This window comes from Saprolegnia parasitica (assembly GCF_000151545.1).
Source record: "Saprolegnia parasitica CBS 223.65 unplaced genomic scaffold supercont2.297, whole genome shotgun sequence".
Lineage (NCBI taxonomy): Eukaryota > Oomycota > Saprolegniomycetes > Saprolegniales > Saprolegniaceae > Saprolegnia > Saprolegnia parasitica.
Window position 1 is genome coordinate 1 of NW_012156691.1, and position 13387 is coordinate 13387.

The window sequence follows — 13387 nt, forward strand, 5'->3', positions numbered from 1 at the left end:
ACGCTCGGCAGTACGACTTTGCTGTGAGAGCCCAAGCGCCAACCACGTCCCAAACGCAAGTCACTGGGCCAGTCCATATACATAGCCAACTGTGGCTGCCCGCGTCGGAGTCGGTCGAGTTTTCGAACTGCGCGAAAACACGTTGTGCATTTGGGCGTTTATTTGACCACCTCGAAAAATCAAGGATGGATTTCGCATGCATGCGCCACTTTTGGCGTCCAAACCTTCATCTCCATGATACCAGGATGCTATTGAATGACAGGAACCGGTGCAGCCTCGCGTTAACGCGTCTGTGCGGCGTCGATCGTGGTGGAAGTGGTCGATCGCACACTATTTAGAATCTATCAGCCTGATATACTGTTATGTACTCCGATCACTGTGAGTATCCAACTTTCAGCTTTAAACGGACAGGACTCTGGGCTGCACAGTGGCTTGGTCATTTTAGCGGACTGGGAGCTGTCAAATTCTCTTTCATGGATTTTTATTTTCCTCTCTAGGAATATAATAACTTGATGTTTATATGGATTATTTTGAATCGAGCATAAGCGACGCGTGAAGAGAATTCAGAGGCTGCTTGTCCGCTAAAATTCTTGGCCAATCACAGGCCGAAGAAACGCAGGAAAAGGGCGGCGTTTCTGCCAATGAGCGTAGTGTACAACGAGCCAAACGAGCATGCGATCGACCGCGAGCAGCGCTCGGGGTCCACGGGTGGGCCATCCGTCGTGTCTCGGTGTGCTTGCGTTGCGGCTGGTCGCTCGGCCACGTCATGGAGCGCTACTTCAAGTACGAGGAAGCTGGCGACCAGTTCGTGGGACGCGTCATGTATAGGCTACTCATCAGCAGCGCAAACTTTGCCGTTGCGCCTTCTTATTTTGTCGACAACCCGACGATTGCAGCGCAGGTCGCCCGTGTCTTTCCCGGCCTCGCCAACTCCTCGACCATGGTTGGTATTGCTCATCCACTGCTCGCGAGCCTTCTGTACCACTACGATTACCTCGTCTCGACCTTGCCTCCGACGCACGCGCCTCTCTCGTCGATTCTATTCACGGGCCCCACGATCCGCGCGTCGCTCGCGCCGCTATTGGCCCCGCGCAACGACGCGACGATTCTTGTGACGGGTGTGCTGCCATACGTCGAGATCTACCGCAACCTCAAGAAGGTCAACGCTACGTTGAGCTTCCAACCGATTTCGACCTCCCCAAGGTTGACGTTGCGGCAGCATGGCGACTTTGGTGGTGCGGCAATGCCGCAGAATCAACCTCCGTACCGATGCATTGCGCCTGCACAAATCGAATGCACAACGAAGCGCAAGCGGCGTTTGAACAAGTAAAAGGCGCCCTCGATCGTATCAGCGCCCAATCGGAGAAGAATCGCACACGTCGCACATCGCAGGCGAAGATTTTCAGCATTTACAACCTCCTTTGCCGGCCCTCCAAGGCAGGCAATAATCATTTGGATAGCGGTGGTTAACATTTTATAAGCTTGCTACATGTTAATGCCTGTGATGTCTTCATCATAGGATGCTTTCATTATACTGCACAAACACGCTGCCACGTTATGGAGGCTTTTTGGCCAATCAGATGCCAAAGGATTTTCACGGAGGCCTGTCCGTTGTTAAATTCCAATCACAATTCAATTCAGGCCTCATCGTCCCCAGTAGCAAATTCGTTCTCAAAAAAGCATGGACAATAAACTATCCATTGAAGTCAAGCAATATGACCAAAAACTGAGTAGCAGATGAATGGCAAGCGACTCTAAAATTTGTTTGTGGTGCGATTGAAATGAGCCACTCGTGATATTCGTCAAATTGTGCTTCGAACTTGGCGAGCGTCGCCTCGAGCACGCAGGACAAGCTTGCACGAGAGTCGAGAGCAAGCTGAGGTCGTCGACGATTAGCGCACACGTATAAAAACAAAGGCGCGCCGGCGTGGATCTGCTGCAAAACATGGTCGGTTGGCCGACGCCGGGAACTCCTCCTTGATATTGTGCTCGATCCACGCCAGTGCGACCGCGAGCGTGCTCTTGCGCAGCAAGCGCTGGGCCGCCATGCCGCCGACCTCGGGCTCGACTTTTCGACAGATCATCTTGGTGTGAACAGCAACGAGCGGCGGCACAAACTGCCGGCACACCATCGAGTGGGCCAACAATGTGCGAAAGAGACGCTTAAAAATGTTTCCATTAAGCTGGGCAGTCGTCTCGGGCGAGATACCGTAGCCAATGTGCGGGGCCGACGTGAGCTCGGACGCATGTGCGTGGAGGTTCGTGAGCATGAGGAACCTTACGAGGTACATGAGGCGGCGGAAGGCAAAGGGTGCAAACATCGGGCTCGGGAGAAGCAGCCGAATCGGCGCCACCAGGTGCAGCAGCGCAGGTTTGAAAGCCTCGGCGCTGTGCGCGCCACGAGGTGTTTGGCCTCACCCAAGCGGCTGCGCATTCCTTCTGCTGCCGAAGCGCTTTGAGCTCTTGCTTCGTGTACTGGACCTTTTTGGCCATCGCCGGCAAATTCGGTAGCGTCGTAAGAGCACGCTGCGCGCTCGAGGCGTAGAGCTTGGCCTCGAGGGACGCGTCCGTGCGACTCGGCACCACATAAAAAGTTCGTCGACGTGGTCGCCGTGCACCGTCGGCACCATCTCATCATACATCGCACCCGGCGGCGCGAGGTCGACACGAACCAGGCCTTGAGGCGCGTCCTCTCGCTCGCAAAGGCGTCCTTGGCTGGCCGTGCACGACAAGCGCTTGGTGCGAGAGCACGAGATGACTCCGAAGAGCGCAACAATTTCGGTCTCGTGCGTCGCGGTCGAACGACGCACCGGCAAGATCGTTCGCAGCCTCATGAAGGCTGTTCAGAGCTGGTCCGGAACGAGCGCGCGCATGTTTCATCCTGGGACAAGCACGACATGGAGGAGGAAATTCACCTACAGCGGCAGACGAGAAACCTCGTTCGAGTCCGGAGCCTATTCATTCTGTGAGACCCGAGTCGCGTCAAAGACGCGTGGTACATTGTGCCAAACGTGAACCAGCGCCGCGCCGACACCTGGAAGAAAGAGGTCCGGCGAAGCACGCCGTGGACATGGGTACTGTTGTTGACCGCCCGAGAAGCTCCATTCGTCGGTAGCTTGAGCACAGATCGCATCTGACGCGATGTCGAGCGAGAGGTTCGTGGCGGGCGAGAGGTTCATGATGTCGTCGCGGCGGTCTCGGTGCTGGCTGCCGTGTGCAAGCAGCAGGACGTCAAGTGTGAGGTGCTCGAGACGAGCGCCATTTGGCTTTGCGCCGCGAGATGCTCTACTCCCCAAAGTGTCTTCTTTCAATGTGCCAAGTATGGGCGAATTAATTTCAAACGCGAGATCGGCGGCCGAGTTGCATCGGCTCGCGGTTGGTGGTTTAAAAATGGCACTCCGATCTTATTCGTGGCATGTGCCAAAAAGATCTTGGATCGCGCCTCGCGTCCGGTGCACGACGACGCGACCTCTCTCTACGCACTCTCCACAGCGTCCTCTATAAGGTACAATACCAATGTACCAAACCTTGCCGATTTCATTATCAAACGCCGTGGAGTCGACCTCGCGTTGGCGCGGGCCAAGAGAAAAAAATGAAAAAATGAAAAAAAATGAAAAAAAGTGTTCCGTACACTTGGTGTTGAGTGGTGCTTCTCCGCACAACCTAGCCTGTAAAAGCCACAAGACTGTAGAATGGAAGCCATTCGAGAATTGTGTTTGCTGATTACAAGGCGTCGGGTCGTACCAAGCAAAGCACCGAATTTCAACCGCCAGTGTACGAAGCACGCCGGAAGTGTTTTTTCAACACTTGCCAAGTCTAACAGCAACGTTTGACAAAGTCAAATCGGTCTTTGGTTGTTTAAACCAAAAACGTCCTGGATATCCCCGGGAGGATGCCAGCCATGCCTCGAAAATACCCTTGTCCTGATATAGCTACGATCTGGATATGAAATCAGGTCGTTTCGTGTTCCCCACGTAGGATTTGCAGCAGACTGATCCACGTCCGGGCAAGCTTTATGCTTTCTGGAAGGTCCTTCCGCAACGCATAATGACGTGGCACCTGACCCGCGTTGGTCACATAGACTGTACGTGGCAGCGTGCAAGGACCGCCGCCGAGACCTATGGCCGAGAAGCAAGTAAACCAGGCGATTCGTACACGATGGCGCGGTATCATGCTCTAGGAACCAGTCAAAGAGCTTCGAGTGTACGTAGTATTGCCTTGCATCCTGCCTCTGCAAAGGAGAGCAAACACATATATCAAAAGAACTGTATTTTTCATCAGCACCGGTTCTAAAGCTGCTCCAAAACGTCGCACAGCTGGTACATATACTGCCGCCTTGACAAACGTCGTCTGGAGTTGCGCCAAGAGAAGCTGGAGCACGACGCCACTCTTGATGACCAAGATCTCGAGCCTCAGAGACTCGGACCCTTGATGTAGCTGAGAGAGCGGTCAATAGCGACCCAAAATGAGCAGTGATGTTGATGGGTCTGAAGGCACGCGGGCGATGCCAGCTGCACACGCTCACCGAGACCGGCCGCAGCGATCTGGCGCGCCACGGTCGTACAGTTCACTCAAGCGTGCTGGTACGCAGAAACGCTTCGAGACATGCGCGTAATGGCTTGGACGTTGGACAAGGCCATTGGTGTCGAGCGAAAATGCAGCACGGAAGCTCCTACGCGACTTGACCTTGAGCACACTTTCTGGATTGAGCTGCGTCTTGGGCAAGGACGGAATGACCTCGGCAAGACAGAGGCAGACGCCCGAAAACATGCTGGCTCATCGGATGCCCATCCGCTGGATCGGAACGGCATTGGGCATGACGCATTCGCCAACGATTTCGCCGAGTGTGCGACGGTCTCCTTCTCAACGTGCTTGCACAAGAACTTTTGTATGATGAGCATGAGCGGCTCGAGGATCGAGCGCAGCGTCGTAAGGTGTTGGAGATGACGCGCTTCCACATCTGGGGCGCTTCTGGCGCACACGGCACGACGTAGACGCGCCATGCTGATCCTCTGTGAGACACAAGCGGCGAAAAAGACTGTGTACCTCGTGTCAGACGCGATCAAGCGCCACGTCGATGCCACAAAGATCGAGGTCAGCGACACGCTCGCGTTGTTGACGCCGCGGACTCGGGCGCACGCGGCGCATCCTGGCGAGTGCCAATCGTGCGGGTCGTCGACGTGCACGGCCTCTGTCAGACGGTGTGGGCGTCGAAAGCTACAGTAGAGATCGGGGATGAGGCGACGTTGGGCGAGAGGGTTGCGGCGGACAATGCATGGTGTTGCTCCTGTCGTGAGGTAGACGGCCATGTGCGAGCAGCAAAGCACGCTGCGGAAGGTTGTCGAGGTTGTAAGCATGCGGCTCAGTGCTATCAGACGTCGCGCGCGCTCCAAGCTCGACGCGCAGCTTCGTCTGCCCCTTCGGCCGCAGCGTCATGGCTCGTCGTCGTCGCCGTGGCGATCATTTTGGAACTACCGGCTGGCATCCGGATTATGTCCGGATAATTGGTCAAGGTTTGCGTGAGCGAGGTCGAGAGCAAGTTTCCATGCTCCAGCGGCTCCACCTGGGGCGGCTGCCCGAGGTTGTGACCAAGTCCTTGCTCGTCTCGCGCTTCGAGCGCCTCCTCACCAACAGCCGACAACGCTGACCTGCGCATCGACGACGTCCAGCTGATGGCCAACTCGGCGGCCAACGACTTTGCCTACCTGCAGATCGCATCGCCGTCCGGCGACGTGGCCACCGAGACGTCGACGCCTTTGTCCAGGCGTACCACAATCCCTAGTGGGAGGGTAAGCGGCTGCGCGTCGATTCGGCCAAGCCCGACATTGTGCAGCGGCTGCAGGCGGCGTAGACCGACGACGAGGTCGCCGAGCGTGAGCGCGCCTTTGCACCTGCCCAAGCCGACGAAGCGCCGGCAATGGAGCTCAAAAGGGCAAGCGCTACGGAGGCAAGCGCATGCCCTCGTGGCGTCTAAGGCTCCCGTGGCGGCGACGGTCGTGGTTGAGGCCCCGCAGTCGGACACGGAAGACGCCGACCAGAACGACGGTCACTTAAGCTCCGAGACGTCGGACGAGGACGTCGATGCGCCCGAGGACGCGGCCATGAGCTCAAAGACGTCAGAAGACGTAGAAGACGAAGAAGATGAGCAAGACGACGTGGCGGTCGAAGACGAGGCGTCGCCGGCCGATGACATTGACATGGAAGCGGCGATCAAGCGGAAGTTGGTGCTCGCCTACGTCCAGGCGCAAGCAGCCTCCAGCAGCAGCAGCGAAACCGACAGCGACAGCGAAGACAACGACGGAGATGTCGATATCGAGGCCGAGACCGCCAAGGAGCTCGAGGCCGCGCCCGTCGAAATGACGCTTGCTGCGCCTGTCGTGGACGTAGCTGCGAAACCCCGTCGCGATGCGGCCATCAACGAGCGCGAGGCGCAGATGGTCGCGATGAAGAAGCAGCCGACGCCGATCGCTGCGACCAACAAGAAGATCGTTTGGTGACGACTCGGAGGTATAGACCACGTCAACGCCGGCGACGTCCAACAAGCGCGCGTTCTTCGCGACTCGGACGGCGATGATGATGCCAACAAGGACGACGATGATTTCCTCGGGCTCACGCGGCGCAAGACCGAAGCGCTCTTCGAGTTCCGGCCCGAGTTTGCCGGCGCGGAGGCCAAGCGACTCTTTCATGTGCAAAAACGGTTGGGCGGCGACCAGCGTTTCCGCCTCGGCGCGCGCTTCGTCGAGGGCGACGAGCTCAACGACGGTGTTGACGACGCTACGCACGACGTGGATGAACACGCAATCCAGGCATGGGCCACGCCGGACGCCGGCGAGGTCGCCAAGCGGGCGTACATTGCAGTGTCGCGCTCTCGCTCGTCTTCCCCAACATGGAATTGGAGCGAGCGACGGCCCGCTTGCACCGGTCTGTCTCAGGCGCCAAGGACCTCAAGCAGCTCCGGTGGCGATGGCGAAGTGTTGCCGCCGATGCCAGTCCAGAAGGAGACGCCGATGCCTGAGGTGTCGGAGGAGCGGTACTTTGCCGCGAAGTCGGGCCTCTCGACCATGTACTCGCGCCAACTCGGGGGACGGCGAAGAGATGGAAGCCGCGCTCGATGGTATCGTCAAGCCGGCTGCGGCCGTGTCGAGTGGCTTTGGCTTTGCGTCCATGTTTGGCGGCGGCGACGTCATCAAAGACGATGTCGATGACCACGTCGACGCCAAGCCGCTCGAGGAGAAGCCCGACGTGGCTCTTTGCCAACACGGTGCGCAAGGTCGTCCAGGACGACAGCACGGACGACGAAGCCATAGATGGCGACGAGACGGAAGACGAGCCGGTGATGGCGACGGATGCGCTCCCGAAGCGGCAGGTTGTTGACGTGCTAGTTTTTGTCGCGAGCTTTTGCAAGCCGGACCCGTGGACCGAGACGCACGAGGTCGACTGGATGAGTCTCCGCAAGACGTTGACTTTCGGTGCAAGCTCAAGAACTAGAAGACCATGAAGAAGCGATTCCGAAGGTCCCGCCACATACTAGGGATAGGTGTAGTACGGTGTGTAATTATCTGCTCTCGATGCACCGTGTCCAAGAACTAGTTGACGATATCGAACGACGTAGTATAGTCATCTCGGTCGCCACCACGCGTACAAACCTTCGTCGGAGGCGGCGGAGCAGCGGTCGAGTCTACTATCGAAACTCTATACAAAGTTCGAAGCAAACGAAACAGCGAATCGGACGCTGGCCATCGTATGCTTTCATGGCCTTGGCATTCAACGTCGGGGTATGTTGCCCTTGCCTGGTTCTTGCCCTGGATCTTCTTGGCCGCAGGCTTGGCTACCGTCTGTTGCTGCTTCTTGACGGGCTTGGCTTCCACGACGGCCTCCTCTTCGTCTTCCGAAGCTTCAGCCGCCTCTTCTTCCTCAGCGTCGTCCTCACTGGCCCTGTCGATGGCATCGGCCGCATTCTTGGTGACCTTCTCGAGCTGGCGCTTCTCGCGCTTGGAGGGCTCATTGGACTCGTTGTCCGCCTTTTTTTGCTGTCGTCATCGGAGCTGTCGTCGGGCTTGGCGTTGACGTACTTCTTGACCTTGGCCACGTAAAAGCCGTCCATGTTGTGCATGTGCGGGTCGAATCGGCGCGTGAGCGTCATGCTCGGGAAGCGCTGCTGCTAGTAGTGGGTAGAGCCGTGGTCGAGGCCGCAGTCGACGAGCTTGACCGTGCGCTTCTTGAGCGCATACTCGACGACCATGACCGAGCACGTCGACGGCGTCGATGGCCGCGAGGATGAGCTCCTTCTGGAGGGGCGGAAGACGTCCCTCTCGGTCTTCTGTGTCTTAGAGCATATCGAGCGCGCCGCGGGCTTGGTCAAGAACGTCACCCTACCTGAGGCCAAAGCAATCGTTGCCGTCAAAACGTTGTCGCGCATCGCAAAAAAGAACGGGTCACAAAACACGTTCAAGGCGTGGGGCCTTTGATTCGTTGGTAGCTGGTAGTCCCAGCACCTGCGACGCGGCGGCTCGTAGCGAACTGCTGGCGCGCGAAGCGGACGCCAACGGGCCAATCTTTCTCCCATCAAAACAAATCTTGCATTCTCTCAGAGAATGCAAGTTTTCACTTGATTATTGTATGTAATTAAACACTGGGCGCGCCATTCGTGATCAAATTGATGTGAGATTGGCCCGTTGCCAACGGGCCGTTGGCATAAAAAGCTTGTCAGTGGAGAGAATTTCTCCCCACGGACACGCCTTTAATTCGGTCATTTTCTTTTGCTGACCTGCCCGAAACATGGCGGACTGGGCAGATTGGGTCGAGCTCGCGGACCCGCCAGCCACGCCCGAGAGCCGGGCGACGTGCCCCATCTGCATGGACACGCTCGGGAAGCCCATCAACACACGCGTGGCGTAGCGCCGCAAGGAGGTTCGGTTCGCGGATGTGGCCTGCTGGCGGCTCCGCTGCAGCCACAATGACTGTTTCGGCAGCCTCTCGGGCTGGATCAAGTGCTAGGTCAAGGACCGCGCGGCCCCCGTCACGTGCTGCGCCATGCAGTGCAGGCGAGAGACCCGTCCGAGCCACGTCGCGGCCGTCATCGTGCCCGAGCTCTTTGAGCAGTTTAGCCAGCTCGTGACGGTCAAGGCCATGGAAGGCGAAAGCTTCTACTGCCCCATGAAGGAGTGCAGTGAAGTGGTCCTCAAGCCTGCGATCCGAGCGGGGCAAGAGCAGACGTCGTGCCCCATCTGCGGGACCGCAGTCAAGTGGGTTGGCACGACGGTCTCACGTGCGACGCGTACAAGCGCATGGTCGACCGGCGGCGACCACGAGCGAGCTCAGCTCATGACGCTCAAGATGGGCTGGAAGCAGTGTCCCAAGTGCTGCGTGCTTGTCGAGCGCTCCATGGGCTGCAACTTTATGCGCTGCAAGTGGTACGTGCGCTCATCATTATCAACCCTCTTCACCTCACACGCGTTCTGATTTAGCGGTGAGCCCTTTTGCTCCGGGGTCTTCTACAAAACACGGTTCCGACCCCGAACAACCCCCACGCAAAGGTCCATCATCCCCGCCCTAATTGGTCCATATCCGATCGATCAATCAATCAATCAATCACTCAATTAATCAATCAATCAAACGTGTTCGCGTTGAAATCAAATTTGCAAAAACCAACTCCAAGGCTTCGCATACGTAGTGCTACGGCGGAATGCGTGGGAGTTGGCACCAGCAGTTGGTCGCTGGGAGTTACCTGCGCATGGAGAGATTTATCCCGTGGTATACCGTCCACCACGGGATGAATCTGGGTCCACCGTGGATCCCCTCTCGCCGAGGGATAGCTCGCGCGAGGTCGTACGCAGGCTCCTGTACTCCGACCACCCGACAGAGCAGTGCAAGCCGTCGGGCTGGCCGTCGGGTGTGTTTCAAACGAAACCGTCCGAGCTCGCATCCGAAGAAATCAGATATCTACCGAGCCCATAGAATCGACGCCGCGCGCGGCGAGGCCGGACGACTGGTGGCGGTGTAAGGGCCGGGAGGCACCGGGACTTCGCGGATGCAGGGCGACGGCGCCCGCGGGGCGAAAGCACAGGAGGGCCAAGGTTTGGCTGGATTTGGGTGACGCCATTCCAAGGGCACTGGTTCCTTGGGCTGATGATGATGTGATCGAGACGCGGGCAAAGATATACCGGAAGCGCATCACTGAGTCGATCTGGGAGAGATCGCCCAGTCGCGATCTGTCATGGGACCGAACTTTCCCAATTTGTGACTTTTCTGTGATGGGGTGGGATCGTTGCACACCAGCCATTGCCGTGCATGACCAAATGTAGAAATGTAGCAAACATTGGAAAATGCTCGGATCATTTTTGACGGCCCGCTGCAAGCCACTCGTGATGGACAAAGGCTCTACGTGCTATTTTGCGACCCCGCAGCAACAACTTTCGGACCCAGTCGACCAGCTCCGCCGTTCATGCCCGTGTCAACGCAATTTAGAAGACGCAGGATAGACGAGCACCTAAACTGATATCGTTTACGTTCGACAGCAGGTTCGTGTACTTCAAGCTTCTTTGGCCTGCGCTGCCATGGCGTTCGAGACTCAGCGCTTGACCTGGCCTTCTGCCGATGCACCGCTCGGCGGCAAGGCCCGTCACGGGCTCGTGGGCCAGCACTCTCTCCTAGTCGTGACCTGACGAAAGGAGCGTGTGGCCGTCTACGAGTTGAGATGTTGTGCGAAATGCAATGTATAGGAGCACCAAGGGCAAATGCCGCGGTCGTCGCCGGGTTCCTGTAGTCCTTGGAGCACGCGACGGCCTCCTGTGCGTAGAGCCTCCACACGCGCACTAGACACAGAGATATGACAAGGATACAGGAGGCAGTGGCGCGTATTACGCGTCATCCCGCCGCTCGAGGTCGCGACCCACGGGACGTGACGTGCGTGGACATGCCCGCGAGCTTGTAGAAGCTGAGCGTGCAAAAGCCTTCTCGATACCAAAGGCCTTGACGAAGCGGTTGCTGCCACCCAATGCCATGCGCGTGTCTGCTGGGTTGAGGTCCACGAGCAGGATCGGCGAGACTGGCTGCTGCCTACGGGCTGGGCGTGGCCACGAAGCGGTTCATCTCCATGGTCGCGCTTGGGCACAATGGCGACAGAGGCAGCGTCAAGCCGCGTGGTGATAGCCGTCGGTGCTCGGCCACAGAGCGCGGAGGAGGGCTTGTCAGGCTCGTCGGCCAAGTCGACAAGTTCGGCAAAGCGATGTATTAATAACATGCAGAAAACATTTGGAGATTCTATGGGAAACTGGTGTTGCTTTATAATTACAGCATCCGGATGATCCGGACCCAAATTGCCGAGTCGAGCTGGACGCAAACCCAGCTCCGACTCGCCTTGGTGCATATTGTGATTCTCAGTTTACAAAGTGCTATCCATCGAGGCTCACCGTGGTGCGCCCGTACAACGGTACATGTGGTCCCATACAAGAGGACCAGAGAGCCCAAGGTGGATCTCGACGACGTATTTGAGGCATCTGCTGTGTCCCTAGTGGTGACCGATACGGGTGCGATTCATCGAGATCCAACGCGCAAGAGAGTCGAAGAGAAGCGCAGGCAATTTGTCCATTACCTGGTCCGGTCCAAGTTGCTCCAATATAGCGGTGTTTGTGTTGCATGCGCCGCAGTTGTTTGATTTGTGTTGAAGGTCTGTGTTGGGAGTCGTCGAGGTTTTTGTGTCGGTTTGGTATTACGACATCTCGCGGTAAGTCTGTGTGGCAGCATGGACCGTTTGGGTGCCATCGAAACGTCGGTGCACGGGTTCGTGTACAATGTTCGTTCAGCGAACACTGCCTACTGCAAACACGCATTCACATGGCAACCGTGCAACGCTACCGGCCTTGTGCCGGGAACCATACTGCGGTGGGTCCGTCCAAAAGATAGATCAATGTAGAGCTGCAGTGGCGAGGACGTGTGGTGGCTTCCGCGGTGCAACGCAGACAACGCAGCGAGGGGAGAGCCATCTCCCAGGAAGCAGGCAGTTGTATTGCGTTACGCTACGAAGGCAGATCGAGAGGTATTGAGAAGTGGGACCATGAAAGCCTGCGCCGCGGATAGAAAGATAGGCCGTGCCGGATGAGACCGTCGCCAGGAGGCTCCAACTGGGGTCACTACCGTATAGGGTCGCTACCGGACATCATCCGTCCATGGCAGCTAGCCTTATCCTATCTACACCAGGCACGCACGGACTACACAGACTCTGGGCTATTTGCCTCCTGGAGTCATAGCTCTTCAGCGACACACGCTCGCATCGGCCTGGCATGGCTTGACCAAACCAGACACAACAGACGTCAAATTCATTCTCTTGGGAGGCACTTTTTGACTATTTTTCTCGTTCTTCTGTGCCAATGCCATCTACTGCATCGCCGCCAGGATGCGCGGTCGACCAAATGGCGTTTGAAACTGAACTCGGCTAGGTTCGGCACATACCGGTAGGCAGGCGACACTTGGAGGCGTACGAAAAGCGAGGTCGCGTCGACGTCCGAGACGTACTGTACAGCCGTAGCGAGACGCGTTCCAAGATGCCTCCAAACTAAGATCGTAGTCCCATCTGAAAGGCACGACGCACTCCAAAACCACAGTAAGATCGTAGTGCCATATAGGGGCGGACGCCGACACCACTTGTCGACATCATCACGTTTGAGACGGAATCGCCTATGGTTGACATGTAAGGACACACTAGAGGCTTACAGGGCAGAGACTACTAGGAGGCAAATCCAAATGCGAATTACAAGTGCTCACGATAAGCGCGAGCTCGCTTAGTCTTCGGCAGTGTTCATGAAGCTTGTTGATCGTGCGTACTAGTACGTTGTTGAGCCTTGCCGTAGCGGCTGTCGGCATGGGAGCCGTGTGGTGTCACTTTTGTCAGGCGGTGTATTACCGGGAGTACCACGAAGGGTTTATTTTTCTAGTATGTGGTCCATCGTCAAGCTACTTGATCGACCAGCAGCATCCGCGGTCGTGAGCCAGACCTGTGTTGCGGAGTTCCACTTGGATGCGACCTTGGGCCGACCTGGAGCTGCAGCACCCGAAGGTACACGGGGGGTACCCACTTTGAACTCGCGGGCTGATGGAAGTCATTGGCTTGGCGACCGACGCGAAATGTCGGGTGGTCTGATGTTGATGAAGTTGAATGCTCGTGGTGCCGACACTGGTCGAGTTGTTTTGTTTGGCGTCTTGGTCGGTCGTAGTACATGAAAGTGTTTTTGTTTGGCGCTGGGCATGTTGACTTGTTTTTCTTCTGGAGGCGTGGAGCTGGGCGGTTGGCTGAATAAATTTGTTTTCGTTTTGGCGGCGTGGCGCGTTGGATTTGGTTTCTTTGTTGGGTCGATGGCTTTGGGTTTCTGGGTCGGATGATATGGATCTT

General features: G+C 57.1%; 2 protein-coding genes across 2 annotated transcripts; both read left to right on the forward strand.

Moving 5' to 3' along the window:
• Positions 1-5672: 5672 nt before the first annotated feature.
• Positions 5673-7015, forward strand: SPRG_16429 (hypothetical protein; the record flags this gene model as incomplete). The annotated part of the gene is made up of 3 exons (XM_012355738.1): positions 5673-6488; positions 6588-6762; positions 6807-7015. The coding sequence occupies 3 exons, from the start codon at positions 5673-5675 to the stop codon at positions 7013-7015; spliced, it is 1200 nt and encodes a 399-aa protein (XP_012211128.1).
• A 1763-nt stretch (positions 7016-8778) lies between these two features.
• Positions 8779-9462, forward strand: SPRG_16430 (hypothetical protein; the record flags this gene model as incomplete). The annotated part of the gene is made up of 2 exons (XM_012355739.1): positions 8779-8889; positions 8998-9462. 2 exons carry the CDS (start codon positions 8779-8781, stop codon positions 9460-9462), a joined length of 576 nt encoding a protein of 191 aa, XP_012211129.1.
• Positions 9463-13387: the final 3925 nt, after the last annotated feature.